This window comes from Physeter macrocephalus, unplaced genomic scaffold (genome assembly GCF_002837175.3).
Source record: "Physeter macrocephalus isolate SW-GA unplaced genomic scaffold, ASM283717v5 random_197, whole genome shotgun sequence".
In the NCBI taxonomy this organism is placed as follows: Eukaryota; Metazoa; Chordata; class Mammalia; order Artiodactyla; family Physeteridae; genus Physeter; species Physeter macrocephalus.
Window position 1 is genome coordinate 68,840 of NW_021145474.1, and position 22,769 is coordinate 91,608.

General features: G+C 57.6%; 3 protein-coding genes across 4 annotated transcripts; 2 read left to right on the plus strand and 1 right to left on the minus strand.

The window, feature by feature from the left end:
• The first annotated feature begins 371 nt into the window (after positions 1-371).
• ESRRA (estrogen related receptor alpha) lies at positions 372-8,227 on the plus strand. 2 transcript variants are annotated; one of them, XM_028484545.2, is made up of 7 exons: positions 372-558; positions 2,031-2,367; positions 5,551-5,667; positions 5,827-5,955; positions 6,375-6,542; positions 6,641-6,910; positions 7,341-8,227. In XM_028484545.2, exons 2-7 carry the CDS (start codon positions 2,043-2,045, stop codon positions 7,598-7,600), a joined length of 1,269 nt encoding a protein of 422 aa, XP_028340346.1. In that variant the 5' UTR covers positions 372-558; positions 2,031-2,042; the 3' UTR covers positions 7,601-8,227. The 2 variants fall into 2 exon arrangements, with proteins under 2 accessions (XP_028340346.1, XP_007102665.1); XM_007102603.4 differs by lacking the exon at positions 372-558 and having other exon boundaries at positions 1,104-2,367.
• Positions 8,228-8,369: 142 nt separating this feature from the next.
• Positions 8,370-9,675, minus strand: TRMT112 (tRNA methyltransferase activator subunit 11-2). Its single transcript, XM_007102604.3, has 4 exons — positions 9,170-9,675; positions 8,970-9,071; positions 8,740-8,829; positions 8,370-8,652 (listed from the first exon to the last, which is right to left on the minus strand). Exons 1-4 carry the CDS (start codon positions 9,245-9,247, stop codon positions 8,545-8,547), a joined length of 378 nt encoding a protein of 125 aa, XP_007102666.1. The 5' UTR covers positions 9,248-9,675; the 3' UTR covers positions 8,370-8,544.
• A 94-nt stretch (positions 9,676-9,769) lies between these two features.
• PRDX5 (peroxiredoxin 5) lies at positions 9,770-12,737 on the plus strand. The gene is made up of 6 exons (XM_007102605.4): positions 9,770-10,125; positions 11,317-11,451; positions 11,952-12,083; positions 12,155-12,193; positions 12,312-12,373; positions 12,482-12,737. Exons 1-6 carry the CDS (start codon positions 9,952-9,954, stop codon positions 12,585-12,587), a joined length of 648 nt encoding a protein of 215 aa, XP_007102667.1. The 5' UTR covers positions 9,770-9,951; the 3' UTR covers positions 12,588-12,737.
• The last annotated feature ends 10,032 nt before the right edge of the window (positions 12,738-22,769 follow it).

Below are 22,769 nucleotides of genomic sequence, written 5' to 3' on the forward strand. Positions count from 1 at the left end.
TATATCATCTCCCGGACCCTCAGAGGCGGCCGCTGAACTACCTCTCCCATTTCCCTTGCGCACAGCGCACCTCTCCTCCTTCTTTACGTAGGAACGCTCCTGGTCCCACCCCACCCCGTAGCCTCTCCGCGTCTCCTCTGGCCACGCCCTCTCAGCAGCCGCATACGCCGCTGTGGCTCGGCGGCGGCTGGGCGAGGCCTTCATGAAGGCCGCCCCGCTGGCTTCGCCGGCTCCGCCCTGACACGTCCCCAAGCGCAGGCGCTGCTCGGCCCACTTGCCTTATTAGCATAGGGCGCTGGGCCCCGCCCCCTGCTTTGCATGCGCACGGCCAGCCCCGCCCCCGCTGTCAGCTGGAGGAAGCGGAGTAGGAAGCGGCCGCGATGTCCTTTTGTGTCCTACAAGCCGCCGGCGGCGCCGCCGAGTGAGGGGACGCGGCGCGGCGGGGCGGCGCGGCCGGAGGAGGCGGCGGAGGAGGGGCCGCCCGCGGCCCCAGGCTCACCCCGGCGCTCCGGGCCGCTCGGCCCCCATGCCTGCCCGCCCGCCCTGCCGGGGCCCCAGGTCCGGGGGCGGAGGGGAGCGCCGCTGGAGGGTGGGCGGGCGGTGCGCCGGGGCCATGTGCGAGCGGGGCAGGGAGGCGGGCGGGGGGCGGGCTCCAGGCGGGGTCCGGCTCCGGGTCCGGCCCGGGTCACGGTCGGGACCCGGTCGAAAGCCAGACAGGGTCAGGGTCTGGGCGGGATATGGCGTCCGGGTCTTAGGGCGCCGGCCTGAGACCAGGGTCGGGCTTGGGCTTCGGATCCAGTCCCAGGGCAGGGTTCAATCCGGCACCTGGAGCATGCCGAAGTCCCAGGGGAGGGCCGGGCTGGAAGATGGGAAGGGTTCTCTGTCGGGGAAGGGGCTTTGAAGACCACGTGGGGGCGCTCGAAGGGGCCTAGGGCCACCCTCCTCTCTGGGTCAAAGGTCATCGCACTGGCGGGGGAGAACTTCCTCCTCCTTGGCGCTCCCCCATTACTTCCTGATAACCTGATAGAGGTCCCCCGCGGGCGGAGGGGGAGGGGAGGCGCAGCAACTTTAGGCAACTTCCCGTAGGTGTGCGCAGGTTGGGGGGGCGGGGCGCCCCGTGGTGGAGGACTCTGCGACAGCAGGAGTGTAAGAACGAATGTGCTGGAGGGGGTGCAAGGAGGTGGAGCCGCGCCCGCTGGTGTGCCTGGGGCTGGAGGTGGCGATGTGTCAGGTGTGAGAGGCTCTGAATGTGTTTCCACAAGGGACTATGCCTGTGTGTGTGTGTGTGTGTGTGTGTGTGTGTGTGAGTGTGGGGGCATGGTGAGAGTGTAAGAGTGTGTGAGCGAGAGTGTGATTATGAGCCTTGGGTGTGACTTTGTTATGGGGTGTGCACTTAAGGAGTGCGAAGGCAGACGGGAGCATGGGTGAGTGCTGGGGTTTGGGAAAGGACCCGTGTGAGTGTGAACCTGACCAGGAGAGGGATTGTGTGTGAGCGTGTGTGCGCAGGTGAGGACACCTGAGGACCCAGGTGAGTGGGAGTGTGAGGGTGTAAACACAGGCATGTGTGAGCACATCAACTGCCCTTGGGTTTGTGTGCCTCAGTTTAGTTTCGCTCTTGAATGGAGGATACCCAGGTGTGGGGGAGATCACTGAGCTCTCTAACATCTGGAGAAAATTTGAGAGGTATCTCACTCCTGGCTGGGGATTCCAGACCAGGTTGAAGGTTGCTTGGGCACTTGGGTTACCCTATTCCTTGGCCTGGGTGGGAGTAGGGGGTTTCCAAGCCTCCTGCAGTTTCCCACGTGGGAGACCTGCTGTCAGTTACTGGCTCTGGAGACTCTGTTTCCATGGCAACAGCCGGGGCGGGGGGTGCCTCTTCATGGGCAGCCTTCCTTGGACTCTGTCCCCCCCACCCTCTTGCTGAGCCTGGAAGCCTGGCCCCAGGCCCGGGGTTGGGCAACCAGGGTGACAGGGTGTCTCCATCCCCCATCCCAGCGCCTCCCTGTGACCTGACGGGTCTCTTCCCGCAGGTGACCAGCGCCATGTCCAGCCAGGTGGTGGGCATTGAGCCTCTCTACATCAAGGCAGAGCCAGCCAGTCCTGACAGCCCAAAGGGTTCCTCGGAGACTGAGACTGAGCCCCCCGTGGCCCTGGCCCCTGGCCCAGCTCCCACCCGCTGCCTCCCAGGCCACAAGGAGGAGGAGGATGGGGAGGGGGCTGGGCCTGGCGAGCAGGGTGGTGGGAAGCTGGTGCTCAGCTCCCTGCCCAAACGCCTCTGCCTGGTCTGTGGGGACGTGGCCTCCGGCTACCACTATGGTGTGGCATCCTGTGAGGCCTGCAAAGCCTTCTTCAAGAGGACCATCCAGGGTGAGCCCCCACCCCGCTCCTGTGCCCTTTGCCCTCTGGGCCTGGCGCTCCCCAGTTGGTGCACTGCTGGGTGGCAGTAGGCCCCCAGGCTGCCATGGTACCACTTGGGGTTGGCAGCCTGGAGTTCCCAGGCCCTCCTACCTCCCAGGAACGTCCTTTCCCGTAAGCGTTAAATAAAGCCACCAGGATGTGTTGATGGATTGGATGTGGGGTGTGAGAGTGGGACTCAAGATGCCTCCTAAGTTTCTGGGTACTCTAGGCCCAGCACCTTCCACAGCGGCTCTGAAAAATTCAAAGCAGCCTCTGCCTGCTCCTAAACTTTATTCTTGTTTCCGGCAGCTGCTGCCCTCTCACCAGCAGAGAACATGCCCCCTTTTGTGTTGATTTCCCCAAAGCAGCACGAGCACAAGGCAGGTTTTTACGGGTAACTGAGAGTGGCTACGTCGTATTTCAGCACCTACCTTTAAAAAGACTATTAGGCATCCCTGCCAATAGTACTCACTGAATTTTTCTCACTCAGGAAAGCATTTCAAAATACGAGTGAGCAAGATGGTGATGTAATAAGCATTATTTGGGATGTGCCCATTACTTATATTGTTATATAAACCATTGGTTACTTGGGGGTTATAACATGTAGCCTTTTTGAGAACATTTCTTGAGTGCCAGGCACTGTGTCCTGTTACATTTATGCTCTCAGTTACCCACACAGCAATCTCTAAGGTTCCAGCACTATTCAGCACTATTATAACTGAAGCCCAGAGAGGTTTTCAAAACTTTGTTCAGGTCCCACAGGTAGAAAAATGGCAGAAACAAGATATGAACTTGGGTCGATTGAAGTCCAGAGCTAAGCTCGTAAAGGCCAGACTGTTGCCTCTGCTTATTACTAATAACTGAACTTTGGACAGATGCCTCAGGACTGATTGTGACATTCTAGCAAGTTTTGACTTGGCTGAGACCTGCTGGTCTAAAAGCTCTGTGCTCCCTTCTGGCCCTGAAGACCTGAGCCAACAGGTCCAGGTCTGGGTCCAGGTGTCTCCTACCCACCCTGGAATGCTTCGTTCTCTGTTGACAAATCTTTATCGAGCACTAGCCATAACTAGTGATCATTTATTGAGCATTTAGGTGCTGTGAGCCGTGTTAAATGTCTTACCTTGATTTTCCCATTTAGTTCTCACAACTCGCCTTTGTAAGAAGTAGTTTTTTTTATAAAGTTTTATATTTATTAATTTATTTAATTTATTTTATTTGTTTATTATTTTTGGCTGCGTTGGGTCTTCGTTGCTGCGCGCGGGCTTTCTCTAGTTGCGGTGAGCAGGGACTACTCTTCCTCGCGGTGCACGGGCTTCTCATTGCGGTGGCTTCTCTTGTTGCGGAGCACGGGCTCTAGGCGCGCGGGCTTCGGCAGTTGTGGCGTGTGAGCTCAGTAGTTGTGGCTCGTGGGCTCCAGAGCCCAGGCTCAGTAGTTGCGGCACACGGGCTTACCCGCTCCGCCGCATGTGGGATCTTCCCGGACCAGGGCTCGAACCCGTGTCCCCTGCATTGGCAGGCAGATTCTTAACCACTGCGCAACTGGGGAAGCCCAGAAGTAGTTTTTAATCATCCCAGTTTTACAGATGGGAAAACTGAGGGTTCGAGGGCTTAGGTGTGGGACTTGCCCAAGGTCACACCGTTGGTAAGTGGCAGCCTCCAGGATCCTTGCTCTTCACAAACTTGTGCTCTGCTATCCTGGCCACTGTTCCAGGTGTGGGGGCATAGCTGGGACTAAGGCAGGATCGCTCCTGTCCTCGAGCAGTTTACATTCCAGCAGAGGGGAGAGAGAGAAAACAATGAACTGCATACAGTGGTTACAGTACAGCTGTGGTGAGTGCTGGAGGGTGAGGAGCAGGGTGCGTGCCAGGGAACCTGGCTGGGTCTGGGACTCTGGAGTGCCTCCCTGAAGAGGTGTCTTGAGCTGAAGAAGCCCAGGTAGGGTGTAGGAGAAAGCAGGCTGTGAGGAGAAATGCACCACTGGACCGCTAGGGAACTCCCTGTCTTAGGTTTAATAGGATGCCTCTGTGTTAACAGTAACCGAAGGAGGCAAAGACAGAGCAGGAGGGGAGGTGACAGTGACTCTGGTCAAGGGTAGAAACACTTGCCAGGGGCAGAAGAGGGGCGCTTCTGGACATATTAGGAGGTGAAGCCCACCAGGATCTGTCAGTGGCTTGGGTTTGGGGTGTGAGAGAGGAATTAAAAATGTCTCCTAGGGGCTTCCCTGGTGACGCAGTGGTTGAGAGTCCGCCTGCCGATGCAGGGGACGCGGGTTCGTGCCCCGGTCCGGGAAGATCCCACATGCCGCGGAGCGGCTGGGCCCGTGAGCCATGGCCGCTGGGCCTGCGCGTCCGGAGCCTGTGCTCCGCAACAGGAGAGGCCACAACAGTGAGTGGCCCGCGTAACGCAAAAAAAAAAAAAAAAAAAAAAAAAGTCTCCTAGATTTCTGCTTGAGCAGCTGGACAAATGGGGTTGCAGGTTTTGGAGGGGTAGGTTGGGGGCTCCATCTAGAACTGGTTAAGTTTGTAGTGTCTTCCAGGCACGCAGGAGGAGGCAGTGGGATACGTCTAGAGTTCAGGCTGGTCTAGGCCAGAGACAGAGATTTGAAAGCCCACGACTTGGTGAGATCACCATTTGAGTGAGTCAGTGGAGACAGGTCGGAGGGCCACCCTAGGGGTCTTCAATGGAAGGAGCGTGGGCCGATGCACGGAAACCACAAGGTGGCAATGAGGTGGGAGGAAAGCCGGGAGTGTGGTGTCCTAGAAGCCAAAGAAGAAAAGTGTTTCTAGGAGGGATCAATGGCATTAGATGCTCCATTGGGCCAAATGACATAAGGATGAGAACTGACCGCTTGATGTAGCAATGTGGAGGTCACTGTGGCCCTTGATGAGAGCAGCACAGCCCAGAAACGTGACTTGACAAGAAGCTTGGGCCAGGTGCAGCCCGACTCCTCTGGTCCCAGCCCCTCTCTTGCCCAGGCTGGGGCCCCTAGCCCAGTGGCCTTTCCCTTCAGTGCTCGTGCTCCCCTGCCCCCTTCACAGCACTCCTGCTCTCCCCAGACCTGTGCTTACCTGGGGTGAGTCAGGGCACTCCTGTCCACTGGGCCTGCTCCGGGCCCTGGGAGGCCGCCACTGGAGCCCTGCCTCTTCCTGGCAGGGAGCATCGAGTACAGCTGTCCGGCCTCCAACGAGTGCGAGATCACCAAGCGGAGACGCAAGGCCTGCCAGGCCTGTCGCTTCACCAAGTGCCTGCGGGTGGGCATGCTCAAGGAGGGTGAGCGCTGGCGGGGGCCTGGGCAAGGCGTGGGGGCTGGGCGCACGGGGTCGGGCTGGGCCAGGTCTGAGAAGTTCTGGTGGACTGGGCTGGGCAGGTGGGCTCTGGAGAGCAAGCCAGCCCCAGCCCCATGGACACAGCCCTGTCCTACAATTCAAGGGGTACGTCTGGACCGTGTCCGGGGAGGGCGACAGAAGTACAAGCGGCGGCCAGAGGTGGACCCGCTGCCCTTCCCAGGCCCCTTCCCTGCTGGACCTCTGGCAGTAGCTGGAGGCCCTCGGAAGACAGGTGAGAGCACAGTGGGGTCTTTGGGGGCTCTGGGGTTGGGGTGGAGCTTGGACATGGGAGACCTGTCTGACGTCACTCACCCGGGATAGTAGTTCTCTTGGGCACTAGGACCCAAATCTTCCCTTCATCTGTTCGTTTATGCATCTCCCCCCGGGAAGTATTTACAAAAATACCCTTTTCTATGTCAGGCCTCGAGCAGTACAGCTGGGAGCAGGGAAGGTTTTCTAACACTCAGAACCTGTCCACAAACAGACGCTTTCCCTGGGAGATAGTGCGGCCCTTCCCCGAGAGAGGTGTCTGAGCCTGGCTGGCCAGTGGTTATTGAGGAAGGCCACAGGGGGACTGATCTGGGAGGATGCTTGACCCTGAAGGGCTGGCAAGGTGATGAATTCGAGTGCCTCTTCCAACTATCACTGCAGCCCCGGTGAATGCACTGGTGTCCCACCTGCTGGTGGTTGAGCCTGAGAAGCTGTATGCCATGCCCGACCCCGCGGGCCCTGATGGACACCTCCCAGCCGTGGCTACCCTCTGTGACCTCTTTGACCGAGAGATCGTGGTCACCATCAGCTGGGCCAAGAGCATCCCAGGTAAAGGGCCCAGGCGATGTGGGGCTTCCCTGGGTAGGCCGGGCCATGCCTGCTCTGGTGCACTTGCTCAGCCAGCTCTGCCCCCCACTGCCCTCCAGGTTTCTCGTCACTGTCGCTGTCTGACCAGATGTCAGTTCTGCAGAGCGTGTGGATGGAGGTCCTGGTGTTGGGTGTGGCCCAGCGCTCACTGCCACTGCAGGATGAGCTGGCCTTCGCCGAGGACCTGGTCCTGGATGAAGAGGGGGCTCGAGCAGCTGGCCTGGGGGAACTGGGGGCTGCCCTGTTGCAACTGGTGCGGCGACTGCAGGCCCTGCGGCTGGAGCGCGAGGAGTACGTTCTGCTGAAGGCCCTGGCCCTCGCCAATTCAGGTGAGTCTGGGGCAAGTACTGACAGGCCTCTTTATAATGTCCTCTGGTTTTTAACTCTGATGGTGGCACAATCCCATTTTGCAGATAAGGAAAACTGTAGCTTAGGGGAAAAAAGAACAGTGACTTCCTGAAAGTCATAAAGCCAGGCAAGGACAGGTCCAGGAACTGCATGCAGGATTTTGAGCCCTGGTGTCCATACTTTTGCGGAAAGGTGAACCATGTAGTGAGAGAGAAGGTGATAGGGACAGGAGGTGGCCATAGCCGAGGGAGAAAGGGTGGGCCCTGGCTGATGGGCAGGAGCAGTGGGTGGTGCTTCAGCAAATCCTTGTCTGGCTCCTGGTTGGGACCCATCCAGCGGTGTCCAGGCAGATGTGGCTCTGCCCTTTCTGGAGACGGCCCATGTCAACAGCTCTCTCGCCTTTCCTTGCAGACTCCGTGCACATTGAAGATGCTGAGGCTGTGGAGCAGCTTCGAGAAGCTCTACACGAGGCTCTGCTGGAGTATGAAGCTGGCCGGGCAGGCCCCGGAGGGGGTGCTGAGCGGAGGCGGGCAGGCAGGCTGCTGCTTACACTACCGCTCCTTCGCCAGACGGCAGGCAAAGTGCTGGCCCATTTCTATGGGGTGAAGCTGGAGGGCAAGGTGCCCATGCACAAGCTGTTCCTGGAAATGCTTGAGGCCATGATGGACTGAGGCGAGGGCTGGGCACAGGTGGGGGTGCTGGCAGGACCCGCCCAGCACGGGGTCAGCCCCAAGGGGGCAGAGCTGGGGTCTGGGCAGTGCCACAGCCTGCTGGCAGGGCCAGGGCAACACCATCAGCCGGAGCAGGCCCTATGCCCTCCCCTCCCCCCTCCCAGGGGGTGTCAGAAGCTGGGAACGTGCATGCCCAGGCTCTGGGCACAGTGCTGCCCCTCGCAAGCCATAACGTGCCCCCAGGGTGTAGGGGGCCTTGCGGAAGCCATAGGGGGCTGTAGGGGACGTGTGTGTGTGTGTGTGTGTGGGGGTGGGGTGGGGTGGGGTGGGGTGGGGGGGCAGAAGCCTGATCTCAGGGAGGGAAGGGAGTGGAGGCCACAGTCTCCCAGTGGGTGATGCTTTTGCTGCTGCTTAATCCGACTTCCTCTCCAGAACACAGAGGAATTTGGAGAGCAAAGGCCCCTGCTCCCTTCGCTCCTTTCCTCATCATTTGCATTGGGCATTACTGCCCCCCGCCCCTTGAAGCAATAACTCCAAGCAGGCTCCAGCCCCTGGGCCCCTGGGGTGGCCAGGGCGCCCCCATCAGCTCCCACCCAGCCTCCTCACGGGGTAGGGAGAGCACTGTCTCTATGCCCTGCAGAGCAATAACACTATATTTATTTTTGGGTTTGGCCAGGGAGGCGCAGGGACATGGGGCAAGCCAGGGCCCAGAGCCCTTGGCTGTACAGAGACTCTATTTTAATGTATATTTGCTGCAAAGAGAAACCGCTTTTGGTTTTGAACCTTTAATGAGAAAAAAAATATAATACCGAGCTCAAGAACACTGTGTGTTTCGTGTGTCACTGGACCAAGGGTTGGGGATACACAGGACAGAAGTAGCAAACAGGATATACGTATACAAAGATACACACGCTCACAAAATGAAAAACGGGCCTGGCACGCTTTTAAGTCTCAGTTTCCTCATCACTCAGCAGCATGTTGGGGATCCCACGGCTGATGGGGAACAGACGTCCCGACTCTGGGCATTGCAGGGTGCCCTCCAACACATCCACCTGCGGGAAGAGGGAACGAGAGCTGAGCACTGACAGCCTCCAGGTGTGGGTGTATGGCCAGGAAGCAAGTAATGGGCCGGTTCTCACCTCCAGCAGAACGTGGTGCATCTTTCTCAGAAATCTTTCGTCATGCTCATATCCCTGAATCGGCTCTTTGGGCACCTCGACCAGATGCAACTGTGGGCAAGAGGCCTAAATCATCTCTGGGTATCCCCGTCACTCGCCCTGAGGCCAGGCTCCCTGGCCTGGTGTAAAGGGATGCGGTGAGACCCCCCCCCCACCGCAAGGTGTGCACGGGAGAAAACGAGGGTCCTCACGGTGTCCGCAGCCTCCAGAAGCGCCGCCCACTCCACTTTGGGTATCATACGAGCTACGAAGTCGGGGTTGAACTCCACAGGGCTGATGCGGACCTCGGTGGCCTGCGCGGTGGAGAGATTTAGTTAGGCAGGGACCAGATCTTGGTTCTCCTACACCCCGCCCCCAGGAGAGGGGGCCCGAGATCTCCCCCGGCCAGTACCTGGAGGCGCAGGGGGAAGCCACGGGGCCCCACCCCCCGCACATGCGAGCTCAGCAGGTTGTGGGTGAGCAACTTCATGTCGACGCTGCGCGCTCTCGCAAAGCCGGAACCGGAAGGAGGGCGGATTCCCCGGGCATCACTTCCGGGGCTGCTCCGCTCTATCCTATTGGACAGCTGGGAGGAGCGGAACCGGCGAACTTGCTAGAATTTCCCGTGCTCGCCGGAGCGGAGGTCGGATGGGATCAAGCGCTGCTCCCGGAAGCGTTTTGGCAGGAGATTGCTACGGCGCAGGCCCAGTGGTTTTGGCTGAGACAAACCTCAAATTGCTACAAGTCGTGTACAACGCAAATATATAAAACAGCTGCAATGCAGGGGCCTTCGTGGAATGCAAAATAAATATGCTTTACTCCTACACAGGCGCCTGACACCATCGTTCCTCGCCCCTTGCTTCGGTTAAGGAACGGAAATACTGCTCCAATCCGTAAATTATGCCAATCAAAACAGCAGCACCCTATCCTTGCATGCAAATAAGCTGCGCGGCAGCCGAAAGCTCCGCCCATTTGCAAGTGCGTAAGTGATCCAGTCCCGAATGCAGATGAGCCGAGCCGTGTCGAAGACTCCGCCTTGCGCGCGGCGCCCGCGCCTCGCAGGGGGCCGGGGCGACCTACGCCCCTCCTTTTGCTCCGCCTTTCGCAGGATTGCGTGGTAGCACCTTTGTCCCGCTCACCCTTCTACCTTAGCCGTGAGGCAGGGGCGGGGCAATTGTGGCTTCGAGACCCGGCATGACGCTGGCGTGGCTGCGCATCCTGGGCAGTAGAGCGGGCTCGGCCGTCGTTGAGTGTGCGGCAGCGGCAGCGGCAGAGGAAGCCGGAGGGTGCGTGAAAGGAGGCCTAGAGTGGACGCTTGGCGGGCTCCGAGGTTTCAGAAGCGCTGCTGTAGCCATGGCCCCGATCAAGGTGACCGTTGGCCCAGCCAGGCCTGACAGCTCTTCGCGGTCCCCCTGCCTGTTTCCCCAAGCCCCTTCGTCCCGCTTGTCTGGGGGAGAGTCACCCTCTTACCCTCCGGACCTCTCCCCGCTGCCCTAGAGGCTCCTCCCGCCGTCTGTCCCCCCTCATCCCTTCATCAAGACCCTGTGGCTGCAACGTTGTCGCCAGTTTTAGGGGCCTCGTGCCCCATCTCCTGGGACAGTCAAGGCTTTGGGGCCTTCGCCTCGTCTCCCGTCCGCATCCACCTTGGGACACCTGTGTTGAGTCTTCACCATTTTCAGGAGATTGAGTACCATGGCTTCCCCCACCTTGTGGAACCATCTCCTTTACCCTTTTCAATCCCCATATGTGCCCTCCTCCATACCTTCCCGCCCCCATGGCACTCCACTCGTGGCTAATTCCCACGCTTCTGAGTTTTTCACCCTTCTCATCTTCTGGAACCATCCCCAGCTCCTTGGGAGTCCCCTTTGCCCCACAGTCTTCTGAGATCTCCCCCCTCCTTCTGCTTCATTCTATAACCAACTGCTGGGTTTCTCAGAGGCACTCCCCTCAGCCCTGACTTTCCCCCCTTTTCTCTACCTTCTCTGGCCCCATGAAGCCCTCACACACTCCCAGGTAGACTGATCCCTCCCCCTTCAAGAGTTTCCTTCTTTTATTCTCTACCCTCTGGATGTAGGAACCTGCACCCCACTCCCCAACTTTCCCACTTTCTGCTGCCTTCCCTTTTTCTCTTCTTGAGGGTGGGACACTCAGCCGTGGCCAGGATCCCCTCCCTCCGTGTTGTCAGGGCCTCCTCCTCCTCTCTTGCTTCTGCCCATCTATCCCAGTCCTTTCCTGTAACTCAGCTTGTTTACTCAACCTCTTGCGACACCTGGAGAGGCCTCTCCCTTTTTCTGTTGTCACCAACTGGCCCTTAAGAGGAATAGGGCCACCTTGAAACCTGGAGCATGTGGGGTAACCAGATGGTTGCTGGGGAGGGACCTCTGGAAGCTCTGACAGGGTTGGACTTTCCCATTGGGTGTCAACCCTGGTTCCACCGGACCAGGCAGGGGCTACTTGGCCCTTTGTGCGCCATCCACCATCTGCTGCTGCCCTGGCCTTGGCTTCCTGCACCGCCCCCCGCCCGCTCCCGACTCCTTACCTTGGTGTCATTCCCTCTAGGTGGGAGATGCCATCCCATCGGTGGTGGTATTTGAAGAGAAGCCTGGGAACAAGGTGAACCTGGCAGAGCTGTTCAAGGGCAAGAAGGGGGTGCTCTTTGGAGTCCCTGGGGCCTTTACCCCTGGCTGTTCCAAGGTGAGGGCTGCCCTTCTGGGGCTCAGCAATTGGAATCTTGTGTACATGTTTGTATTGTTCATTAGTCCTTTACATAGTCCCGGGGTAGCTTGTACCAAGAGGATGTAGATGACGTGACAGTTAAAAAACTGTTATCGGGTTTTTAAAAAATGAGTTGAGGCTGTGAACAGGTACCAGGAATGTAGGAGAAAAGGTGATGCAATGAAGTCCAACACCTCTCATTGATCCTGCTGGGTGACAGGCACTGTGGAAGGGACTTGGGACTTGGGTAAATGAGACATAGTCCTGTCCATGGGAAGTTCATGGTCTTGACCAAGGAACACTTAAGTTTGGATCCGAGCTTCCTAGTGGCCAAGGCAAAAAGGAGCTGTGGCTTACACAGTTCTCACTGTCTGATCAAAGCCGTTGAAGTAGGAGAGTGAGGAGGGCCTAGAGATGAAGGGTAGGCTGAGGAGCAGAAGCAATTATCCATCTTCTGATTCTTTGTTTCCCCTCCCCAGACCCACCTGCCAGGGTACGTGGAGCAGGCTGGCGCTCTGAAGGCCAAGGGGGTCGAGGTGGTGGCGTGTCTGAGCGTTAATGATGTCTTTGTGACGGAAGAGTGGGGACGAGCGCACAACACAGAAGGCAAGGTGAGGTGTGGGTCCTGCGGGTATCAGGGGCCAAGCAGGAGATTTTTCTTGTGACCTTACTTTCTCCTTAGGTTCGGCTCCTGGCCGACCCCACTGGGGCCTTTGGAAAGGTGAGTGCACCCGCCCCCCCCAGCCTCCATCTTGGAAGCAGGGACTTGGAGGGACATGGCCAGTGTGGGGCCAGCCAGGTCTGGGAGTTCCTGACCTTTCCTTTGCTTCTCCTTTCAGGAGACGGATTTGTTACTAGATGATTCACTGGTGTCCCTCTTTGGGAATCGACGGCTGAAGAGGTAAAAGGAGGAGGGTTTCCTGTGCGGTTCCCCTGCTACCCCGCCTGTCTCCATTCCCAGCCTCCAGGCCCAGGCTGTTGCAACTGGCCCGGCCCTTCTTTCTGGCAGGTTCTCCATGGTGATAGAGGATGGCATCGTGAAGTCCCTGAACGTGGAGCCAGATGGCACGGGCCTCACCTGCAGTCTGGCCCCCAACATCATCTCACAGCTCTGAGGCCTTGGTCCCAGATGTACTACTTCTATTCTTTCCTGTTTCAGCTGCCCAGCCCTGGGCAGAGAGGGCCCCAGCCTAGCCTCAGCTGGGGCTACTCAGTTGGAACTTTGGCCAGATTTCTGTAATAGACACTTCTGGTTCATGTCTGTCTCCTTGATTTTGAATTCCTGCTTTTCCCAGGGCCAGGCCTCGTTGACAGTCAAGCTGTGAGGGTAGTGGGCAGGTGCTGAAGGGGGGACTAGTAGGGGACCCTGATTTAACTTACGAGGTAGTCAGAGAAAGTCCCTTGAAGGAGGTGTTATGAAGCCTCCATCTGCAAGCTGAGAAAGGGCCAGTGGTCTGAAAAGTGAGGGAAGGAGCCGTCGTGCAGGGGGGCTCACCTGGGAAGGCCCTGGCAGACCCGGGCTTGCCTAGGGCCCGTGACCTTTTGCATCTGATGTCTGGGTGATGGCTGATCTCATTTTGACTGTAGACCTCAGGGTGGAAACTTTGTCCCCAGGCCCCCCCGACACTTGGGCCAAACCTCAGCCCCACCATTCTTTCAGATTCTGCTGAACCCCTTCTGGGAGCACCCACATCCCAAGAAGGGCCCCTGGCCACGTGGGACCATCTGATGGGCAGAAAGGGGTCCGTCAGTGGAGGTGGTGCCGGTTCATTCCGGGGGCCTGCTGGGCGCAGAGTCTAGGTGAACTGTAGCGGGGAGGAGATGCTTGTGAGGCCTGCCCAGCAGTGGGTGTACTGCGAGGGGCTGGGGGTCAGGGAGGCCAGCGGGGCTTGGGGCTGAGGTCCATGGCCGTCTGCAGGCCCTGCCCCCTTGGGCCCCTGCCTCTTGTCCCTGGGAAGCCCTGTGTCTGGCGGCAGACAGTGATCATTAGACCCCTGCCGCGTTGAGGAGCTCGCAGCCTAAGGGAGGCAGGCACTCGAGTTAAACTACGAATCCTCGCCACGGCCCTGCGGGGTGTGAGCCCTTCCTGCCCTGTTATGGCACAGAGAGGCTAGGTAGGTAGGCCTGGCTCATCCAGCCACTTCAGAGGAATTTGGACTTGGCCTCTGGGAACTTTACTCACATGGGCACGGCCCTGCCATGTGCCCTGTCAGCACCAGGCTCCGAGGGCCCCTCCCTGCCCTGCCTGGCCATCTGTGGAGGCTCAGGGCAGGTGCAGAGCTGCCTAGGGCGGGCTGAGAGGTCTCAGAGGTCAAGGAAGGGCCTCTTGGAGGACACAGCCCTTGAGGCAGTGGGACCAGGGCTCCAGGTGGAGGCGCTGTGCGACCATAGGAACGGAGAGTGGAACAGCCCCAGGTGCCGCAGCGCTGGGGCAGCTGAATGAGAGGATGCCGGGAGGGCAGCCCTGGAAGCTGCTTACCTTTCACCCTGCGGGCCCCTCAGGCCAGTGAAGGATGTCTGCAGGGCAGTGACAGGTCAGATTCCTACCTGGGCTCCTGTGTAGACATAGAGCTGGAGCGGGGCGAGCAGGGAGCAGGGGAGAGGCCATTGCGGGGCAGGATTGATGACCGAGTGATGTCCAGGAGGTGGGTGCTGGGACGGGGCGACCTGTGGGTGTTGGAGGGAAGGGTGAGTCCAGGGGACCACTCGGCTGGAGGTCTAAGGGGTGGTGTCCACGTGGGTGGGCCCTCAGCAGGGGGCCAGCCTCCCTGCAGGGGTCCCAGCTGCTCAGCCTGCCTGAGATGGCCGGCCCACTGACCTTTGTCCCTTCAGTTCTCTCCCACAGTCTGTCACCCCTCAGGGGTCCTGGGCTGGGGTGGGGCAGGGGACTGACCACCCCTCCAGCCTCCCAAGCCCTTGTAACCTGCCCCTGCCAAGCCCTGGCTCACAGTGCTGTCCTGGACCAGATGGTGGGAAGGCCCTTTCTTTCCCGGACACCATCTCTCAATCCTCGCATCATACAAATGAGGAAACTGAGGCGTATGTAGTTTCCCCCATGGGCACCTGTGCGCACACCGGTGAGTGGTCGGGCGCCCCTGGGAGCCCCAGGTAGAGGGAGCGTCCCGAGTCAGCAGCTGGGCTCTCAGAGCCTGGTGTCTGCCGGTGTAGATGGAAGGTCAGACGGGCCCCCTGTGGGCTGGCACCCTTACTCCTCTTCCCAGAAGACCTTGTGCCACTCTGGCAGCTCCCCACTCTCAGGACAAGCCCAGTCTCCATGCATGCCACTCAGCTGCCTCTGTTCCTCCACTCCTGGCCTCACGTCTGGGCTGGCTGAAGTCCAGTGAGGCCTCTGAGAGGAAGTGTCCCCTCCAGGCTCCTGTTGCCACTGGCTGGGCCTCTAGGGCAGGATGAGGGGGCTTCCAGGGCCCCTGGAGGGGTGGCCCCTTCGGACAGCATGATGGGAGTTGGGTGTGGGTGGAGGTGGGCCTTCGGCCTCAGTGGCCCTGGATGCTGGCCGTGTGGCTCAGCTTTGGTGTGGTGGGTGTCCTGGGAGCTGCTCCAGGTGCCGGAGTGCCCAAGATCAACCATCTCATGGTAAGAGCATCTGGCAGATCTCCACCTCTAGGGCGGACAGGTCAGATTTCAGGCCTATAGATAAGGGCAGGCCAGGCCACGGTGGCCTGGACCAGCAGGTTCTGGAGGCCTGGGGCTACACATGACAGAGCACTGGACGTGACCTGCCTGGGCTGTTGGTGGCCTAAGGGCCAACATTAGAATCAATCAACCAACCCTCAAACATTCCCCCCGACACGTCTGCAAGTAAAACTCCCTGGCATGTCCTGACATGCCCAAGGCCACAGCAACTTCTACCTAGAAGGTCAAGGATTTTGCTCAGTATCAGCGATCCTGAGCCTTTTCTGGGTCAGAAAGTCTTTTGAAGTATTGCTAAGAGCAATGCCCCTTTCCTTAGAAAATGCGTGTTTGAATACGTGTGCACACACATGGACACCGACATGCTCTTTAAAAGTTTCAAGGAACTCCTAAAGTCCTACCAGAATTCCAGGTGCGCCCCGTCCCCGACCTGGGAGGCGTCATAGCAGAGTGCGGTTGCCAGGCTTCGGGCTCAGACCACCAGACTGTGAGTCCCAGCCTGCCACTAAGGAGCTGGGGACCTTGGGCAGGCTATTTGGTTTTCCTTGACCCCACTTCCCTCATCTTTAGAGTGAGAATAATCCAACCCACCTCACAGGGTCATTGTGGGGAATGCATGAGACAGTTTATGCAAAGCATTTGGCGCAGTGCCTAGCACTCAGTAAGTGCCCAATACACGGCTGGAAAAAAAAAGAAAAAGAACCCCTGCTGTCCACCATGCAGCCTTCATGTTGGTAGGGAAAGAGCTAGGAGTTAGGAGAGAGGCCAAATCCCAGGCCTGTCCTTGGTGATTCCCATTCTGTGCCCCTCTGGGCCTCAGTTTCCACATCAGTATAATGGGGCTAGTGATTCTCTTATTGTCCAATGGCTCTAGGCTCCCAGGATCTCCTTATGTTGTCCGGCACCCAAAGCCTCACCCGGAGGAGCTGGGAAGACATCTCCAGCGGAATCTTTGTCATCTCCTAGAGAGTCAAACCTGGGCTTCTGAGAGCAAGAGAGGGTTGGAAGGGGTCCCAGCATTTCTGGCCTAGACTAGGCTTGGGCTGCAGCCATGCAGGAACCATGATTGGGAGCCCTGGAGACTACTGGCCCCAGGAGAACACACCCTGCTGGTCTTGGTTTGGGTTTGGCTGCACAGGCATAGAGGAGTGACAGCGGAGAGAGAAAGTGTGTGTGTGTGTGTGTGTGTGTGTGTGTGTGTGTGTGTGTGTGTGTGTACATACATGTGTTTGTATAACTTTTTTTTTTTTTTTTTTTGTGGCACGAACCCGCGGCCCCTGCATCGGCAGGCGGATTCTCAACCACTGCGCCACCAGGGAAGCCCTATATAACTTCTAGAGAAGTCTGGGTAGCATCTGTGTGAATGCACAGATTTTTGGCGCTAATAAACATGCATATCAATCTGCTATGTTATTAATATTTGTACCAACTCTGCCTGCTTGAGCTGGGAATCGTGTTTTTTTCTTAACACAGGTAAGGTGCCCTGCTCAGGGTAGGGAATGTGGGAAATAGTCGACATGTGTTTTGGGAAGGAGTACAAAGTGCAGGGAGGGAGACAGAAAGCTACCTTCTCTCCAGCTTCTTGGATATTGGTTCCCATTGTTCCAGCATAAACTTGACCGTAGTGGTTCTTAATTAGAACTAGACTTGCTGGCACTTCCCTGGTGGCGCAGTGGTTAAGAATCCGCCTGCCGATGCAGGGGACACGGGTTCAAGCCCTGGTCCGGGAAGATCCCACATGCCGCGGAGCAGTAAGCCCGTGCGCCACAACTGCTGAGCCTGCGCTCTAGAGCCCGCGAGCCACAACTACTGAAGGCAATGAAAAGTAGCCCCGGCTCGCCACAACGAGAGAAAGCCCGTGCGCAGCAAGAAGACCCAACACAGCCAAAAATAAAAATTAATTAATTAAAAAAAACCACAAAAAGTCTCCTTGGGTTCCACGGCCTCCCAAGGGACAGTGTCACTTCCCTGCTGCTCTCATCAGTCTTGGCAGGGGCACATACTAAGCTGTCCCAGATCCTTGTGTGGTTGCCTCACACCCCCAAGCTCTGTCCCTGCCACTTTGGCCTCCACGGTCACCCCAATTCCTTAGCTTGTGGGTGCTCCAAGCTCCTGCCTCTTCAGCATCTCCCAGCAATGTTCACTACTTGGGTTGCCTGTCCCTCTCCTACCCCTGCCCAAGTCATTTTAACCTTCGAGGCTCCATGTCCATCCCATTTTCTGAGGACGGTAGTCCATTCCTGGTCCCTTCTCTGAACCAGTCCATGGGAACTGGTTCAGTCCCTTGGCCTCATCAAAGATGGAGTATTTTTTTTGACATACAATTCACACATCATGAAATTCACCCTTTAAAAGTGAACAAGTCAGGGCTTCCCTGGTGGCGCAGCGGTTAAGAATCCGCCTGCCAGTGCAGGAGACATGGGTTTGAGCCCTGCTTGGGGAAGATCCCACATGCCGCGGAGCAACTAAGCCCGTGCACCACAACTACTGAGCCCGCGAGCCACAACTACTGGAGCCCGCGCGCCTAGAGCCCGTGCTCCGCATCAAGAAAAGCCACCGCAGTGAGAAGCTGGCGCACCGCAATGAAGAGTAGCCCCGCTCGCCGGAACGAGAGAAAGCCCGCGCGCAGCAACAAGACTCAACGCAGTAAAAAATAAATAAATTGTTAAAAATAAATAATAAATAAAAGTGAACAAGTCAGTGGTTTTTAGTCTATTCACCAAGTTGTGCAGCCATCACCACTACTAAGACGGATTTTCTTTTTTTTTTTTTTTGGCTGCATCAGGGGGCGCGCGGGATCTTAGTTCCCCGACCAGGGATGGGACCCGCGCCCCCTAGCAGTGGAAGCGCGCAGTCTTAACCGCTGGTCCGCCGGGGGCGTCCCTGAGGTGGATTTTTAATCTCAGTGACTTCTGCCAAGAGGAGGCTGCCGCTTGTCTCGCCCAGCACTGCGATGCGTCTGCGCATGTCCTGTGTGCTTGTGAAGACTCATTCGGACTTCCGGGGGCTCCGCTTCCCACAGTCACATCAGTATCTTGCATCCGGCGGCTGTTTGCTGAGAGTCATCTCTGCGCCAGGCACTGTGCGGGGCTCTGGGACGCAGCAGTGAATACGCTGGGCGCGGGCCCTGCGGGCGCCACGGGTCTCCCGGCCGGGGCAGCGCCAGCGCAGCTCTGGTCCCACCTCCATGCGCTCCCAGGCTGGTGGGGGCGCCAGCCGCCGCATGAGCGCTCACAGTCAGTGTGGTGAAGATGTGAAGAGGAGGCACAGGTTGGTCATTTGGGGTGTCACAGAAGAAGGACCCTGCCCACTACCCCACCCTCCCATGGGGGAAAGGAAGGGAGGAAAGGACTTCTGGCTGCGGCCGAGAGATGAATAGGTGATAGCCAGGTGAGCAGAGGTGGAAAGGGTGCTCCAGGTGGCAGGAACAGCCTGTGGAAAGGCTAAAGGTGAGGCAGATGAGAGAGTGGACTAAGCAGCCCAGGTGAGGTCAGAGAGGGGATTTTGTCCACAGGCCACGGCACGACTGGGTTCTCCTGGTGGACATCTGGGTATGTCCACGATTTGGCTAGGGGCAGCTTCAGACACATTTCTGGTTTTGTTTCCTCTTGGGCTTCTTCCTCAGGGCGTGTTCCCAAATGCTGAGAGTGCTTGGGTCAAAGGGCGCTGGCGGTTTCACTGGTGTCTGAAAACCCCGAGGCCGTTTTAAGGGCCGTCGGGGATCTGTGCAAGTACTCCTCTCCCCACAGTGTGCCAACCCGAGTTTTACCTTCTGGATTTATTTTTTCTCGCTTAATGGATTTTTAATGGTACCTCGGAGCTGTCTTTGATGTGTGTGTCTTTAATTATGAGGGAGGCTGGCAACCTCGGGGCTTGGCACTGGGTCTCCGCATGCTTGCTAACTGGGCTCTGGGCTCCAGCCTTACCCTCCCAGCAGGCAGCAAAAAGGCAGTGGGGACCGCGGGAGGAGATGCAGCTCTCAGAGCGAGGACTTGGGTTTACCCTCAGTTGTCTTATTTACCCTCATACCCCTCTGAGCCTCACTTTCCTCATCTCTGAAATAGGAATTCTTTTTTTTTTTTTTTTTTTTTTGCCACACCACGTGGCTTGTGGGATTTTAGTTTCCTCACCAGGGATCAAACCCGGGCCCTTGGCAATGCGAGTGCAGAGTCCTAACCACTGGACCACCAGGGAATTCCCTGAAGTAGGATTTCATCTGTTCAAAACCATTAATTCAGCTGCCTCTGTATCGTGGCTCCAGCACTTCCTGGCTGTGTGGCCTGAAGCAAGTGACTTAGCCTCTCTGTGTTCAGTTTCTTCATCATAAAAGGGAGATGGTAATAATAGTACCTGTATTTTATGGCTGTAGAGGGGATTGAGTGATTAACATATGTGAAGGACAGAGCTGGCATGGGCAAGTGGTCAGCATACGGTGTCGGTGTCACTCTCATGGTTTCCTTGGCCCAGACCACAGCCCTGGACGACCCCACGGCATCCCTGCCCTCACAGAGCTTCCACTCTAGTGGGGAGCAGATGAAGCGAATGAGGGAAGATGCAGAGTGGCTTAAGACTAAGAGGGGAGAAGGACTGGGGTCTCCTTTAGAAAGGGAAAATCTCGGACTTCCCTGGTGGCGCAGTGGTTAAGAATCCGCCTGCCGATGCAGGGGACACGGGTTCGATCCCTGGTCCGGGAAGATCCCACATGCCGCGGAGCACTTAAGCCCGTGCACCACAACTACTGAGCCTGCGCGCCTAGAGCCCGTGAGCCACATCTACAGAGCCTGCATGCTGCAGCTACTGAAGCCCGCGCGTCTAAAGCCCATGCTCCGCAACAAGAGAAGCCACCGCAATGAGAAGCCCGCGCACCGCAACGAAGACCCAACACAGCCAAAATAAATAAATAAAATTAAAAACAAAACAAAACTCTAAGTAATCTACAGGTTTATTTTAAAAAAAAAAAGGGAAAATCTTTTCTGAGAAAGAGGCCATTAGGCACACCAGTAGGGTGAGATGGAGCTAGATGGGGGAGGCGGGTTGTGCATGTGTGTGGGTTGGAGAGGGTGTTCCAGGCTGGGGAACAGCAAATACAGGGGTGCTGGGGGCGGAAGAGAGACTGAGGAAGCTGGAGGGGGTGTGAGACTGAGGAGGTGTGTGTGGGGGGCAAGGGTCAGGTGGCGAGCCTGGGCCGTTCTGCGGGGCCTGGGAGGTCATGGTGAGAGGCTGGAACTTGATTCAAAGTATAGGGGGAAGCCACTGGAGGGTTTTTGTTTTTGGCCACACCGCGAGGCATGTGGGATCTTAGCTCCCCAACCAGGGCTCTAACCCGCGCCCCCTGCATTGGAGGTGCAGAGTCTTAACCACTGGACCGCCAGGGAAGCATAGAAGGGTCGTGAGTCAGTCAGTGTTTCAGAATAACTGCTTGGGCACTGGGTGGAGGCCACCAGGAGAAGGATTGGTGCCGGGGTGCCAGGCTCGGTGAGAGGCTCGGGGTGAGGCAGGGCCCCCGGGAGCGTCGGGGAGCCCTGGGGAGAGCAGGAAGGGAGAGCTGGCCCAGTGTCAGGTAGTGGCGGCTGGGCCGCACCGGGCCCTCTTCAGCGCTGGAACCAGGCCTTGCAGGCCGCATCCTGAGTCCCTGCGCACCTGGCCCGGCATTCGGCAAATGGCCCTGGGCCCCACCCTCCCTGGCTCTGGCTTCCTACTTCCTCCTCCCACGTGGGCAGCTCGTTTGGGCTACTGGGCCGAGCATTTCTGCTCTTGTCCAACTCTAGCTATTTCCACCCCCAAATGGTTAAGTAGGAAAAACACCCCTTCTCAGACACTTGGGTGGGGAGTAGGGAGTCCCTCAGACCCAACGCCAGAGGGTCAGGTGCCCAGAAAACCCTGGAGGCTGTTTTAGGGTTTTAGTTCTTGAGCCTGGGGCCCTGAAGCATCTGGTTAGGGAGCTGGGACCCAGCCAAGCCGCTGGGGTGTCAGGTGGGGCCTGCCGCAGGCAGGGAGAAAAAGCCACTCTCTGACTCAGTCCTGGTTGGTCCTGGGCTCTGGTTGAACCCAGCTGCCACCTGCCCTGGCCTCCCTGGACTCTGCTTCCCGGAGCCCCAGAGCCCTCCTGCCTCTGGTCTTTGGGGTCAGACTAGGGCTACCCAGAGAATTCAAAACCAGAAGGGAAGTGGGGGTCCTTCCTGCTCCCACCCCGTGCAGCTGGGGAAGCTGAGCCCTGAGGTAGGAGGCTGCAGGCAGTTGACGACGTTGTCCGTTTGTCTGTCTGTCTTTCTCTGCTTCTTGCTCGCCTCCTGAATCCACAAGTTGGCAGCAGTGGGCACCAACTCCCCCACCCCCCACCTTAAAAACTTCCAGAAAAATATCTCTGAGATGAGCAGTCATTATGGCACTGTAGTAATAGCAAAAGATGCAAATATTTAAAATCTTTGTCAATAAGAGACAAAGTGATGATGGGATAAAGCACCGTAGAATACGATGTAGCCATTCGAAAGGCCAAGGCCAATGGTTCTGAACAGAAATGAAGCAGATTGTGAAATATATTACAAAGCATGGAGGTGCACACGTAACGTGTGTGTGTGTGTGTGTGTGTGTGTGTGTGTGTGTGTGGTTGCAGCCACTTGTGACTGACAGACTTGGGCAGCTGCAGCTCAGGAAGGACACAGAAAATGCTAACGGGGCATGGCATTGGGGCCTGGGGTTGGGAGTGAAGAGGGGGAGACTTGATTTTTTCTCTATATCCTTAGGCACTCTTGACATTTTTGATCATGCATCTGAACAATTTTTTTAAAATACATTTATTTATTTATTTATTTTTGGCTGTGTTGGGTCTTCGTTGCTGCGAGTGGGCTTTCTCTCTGCGGTGGCTTCTCTTGTTGCAGAGCACGGGCTCTAGGTGTTTGGGCTTCAGTAGTTGCAGCACGTGGGCTCAGTAGTTGTGGTGCACAGGCTTAACTGCTCTGCAGCATGTGCAGACCAGGGCTCAGACCCGTGTCCCCTGCATTGGCAGGCGTTTTCTTAACCATCGTGCCACCAGGGAAGTCCCAGAACAATTTTTTTTTTTTTTGTGGTACGCGGGCCTCTCACTGTCGTGGCCTCTCCCGTTGCGGAGCACAGGCTCCGGACGCGCAGGCTCAGCGGCCATGGCTCACGGGCCCAGCCGCTCCACGGCATGTGGGATCTTCCCGGACCAGGGCACGAACCCGTGTCCCCTGCATCGGCAGGCGGACTCTCAACCACTGCGCCACCAGGGAAGCCCCCTGAACAATTTTTTAAAGGAAAAAATCTAGCCTGAGGATAGGGACCACTGCCAGCCCCTGATGAACATCCCTCAATAGCTAATTGAGCCTGGAAATCCCAGCATCTTGGTGTCAGCTGATGAGGGAGCCCCTCCCCAGCCTCCTCCGTCCCCGCCGAGCCTCCCTCTGCCTGACTCAGCTGAACCAAGTCATAGAAGCAGATTGAGAGACTGAGGTGCAGCCGGGCATGTCTGGAGTGACGAATGTGAGAGGAATCAACAAGAGCAATGGGGCGACGCGGCCCAGGCCTCCGAGGAGGCTGGAGGAAGGGCGTGACCCCGAAGCCACGGAGCAAGGCAGGGGCCCTTGGCTGCTGGGAGGCGAGGCCCTGTCACCACTCTTCGCTAACCC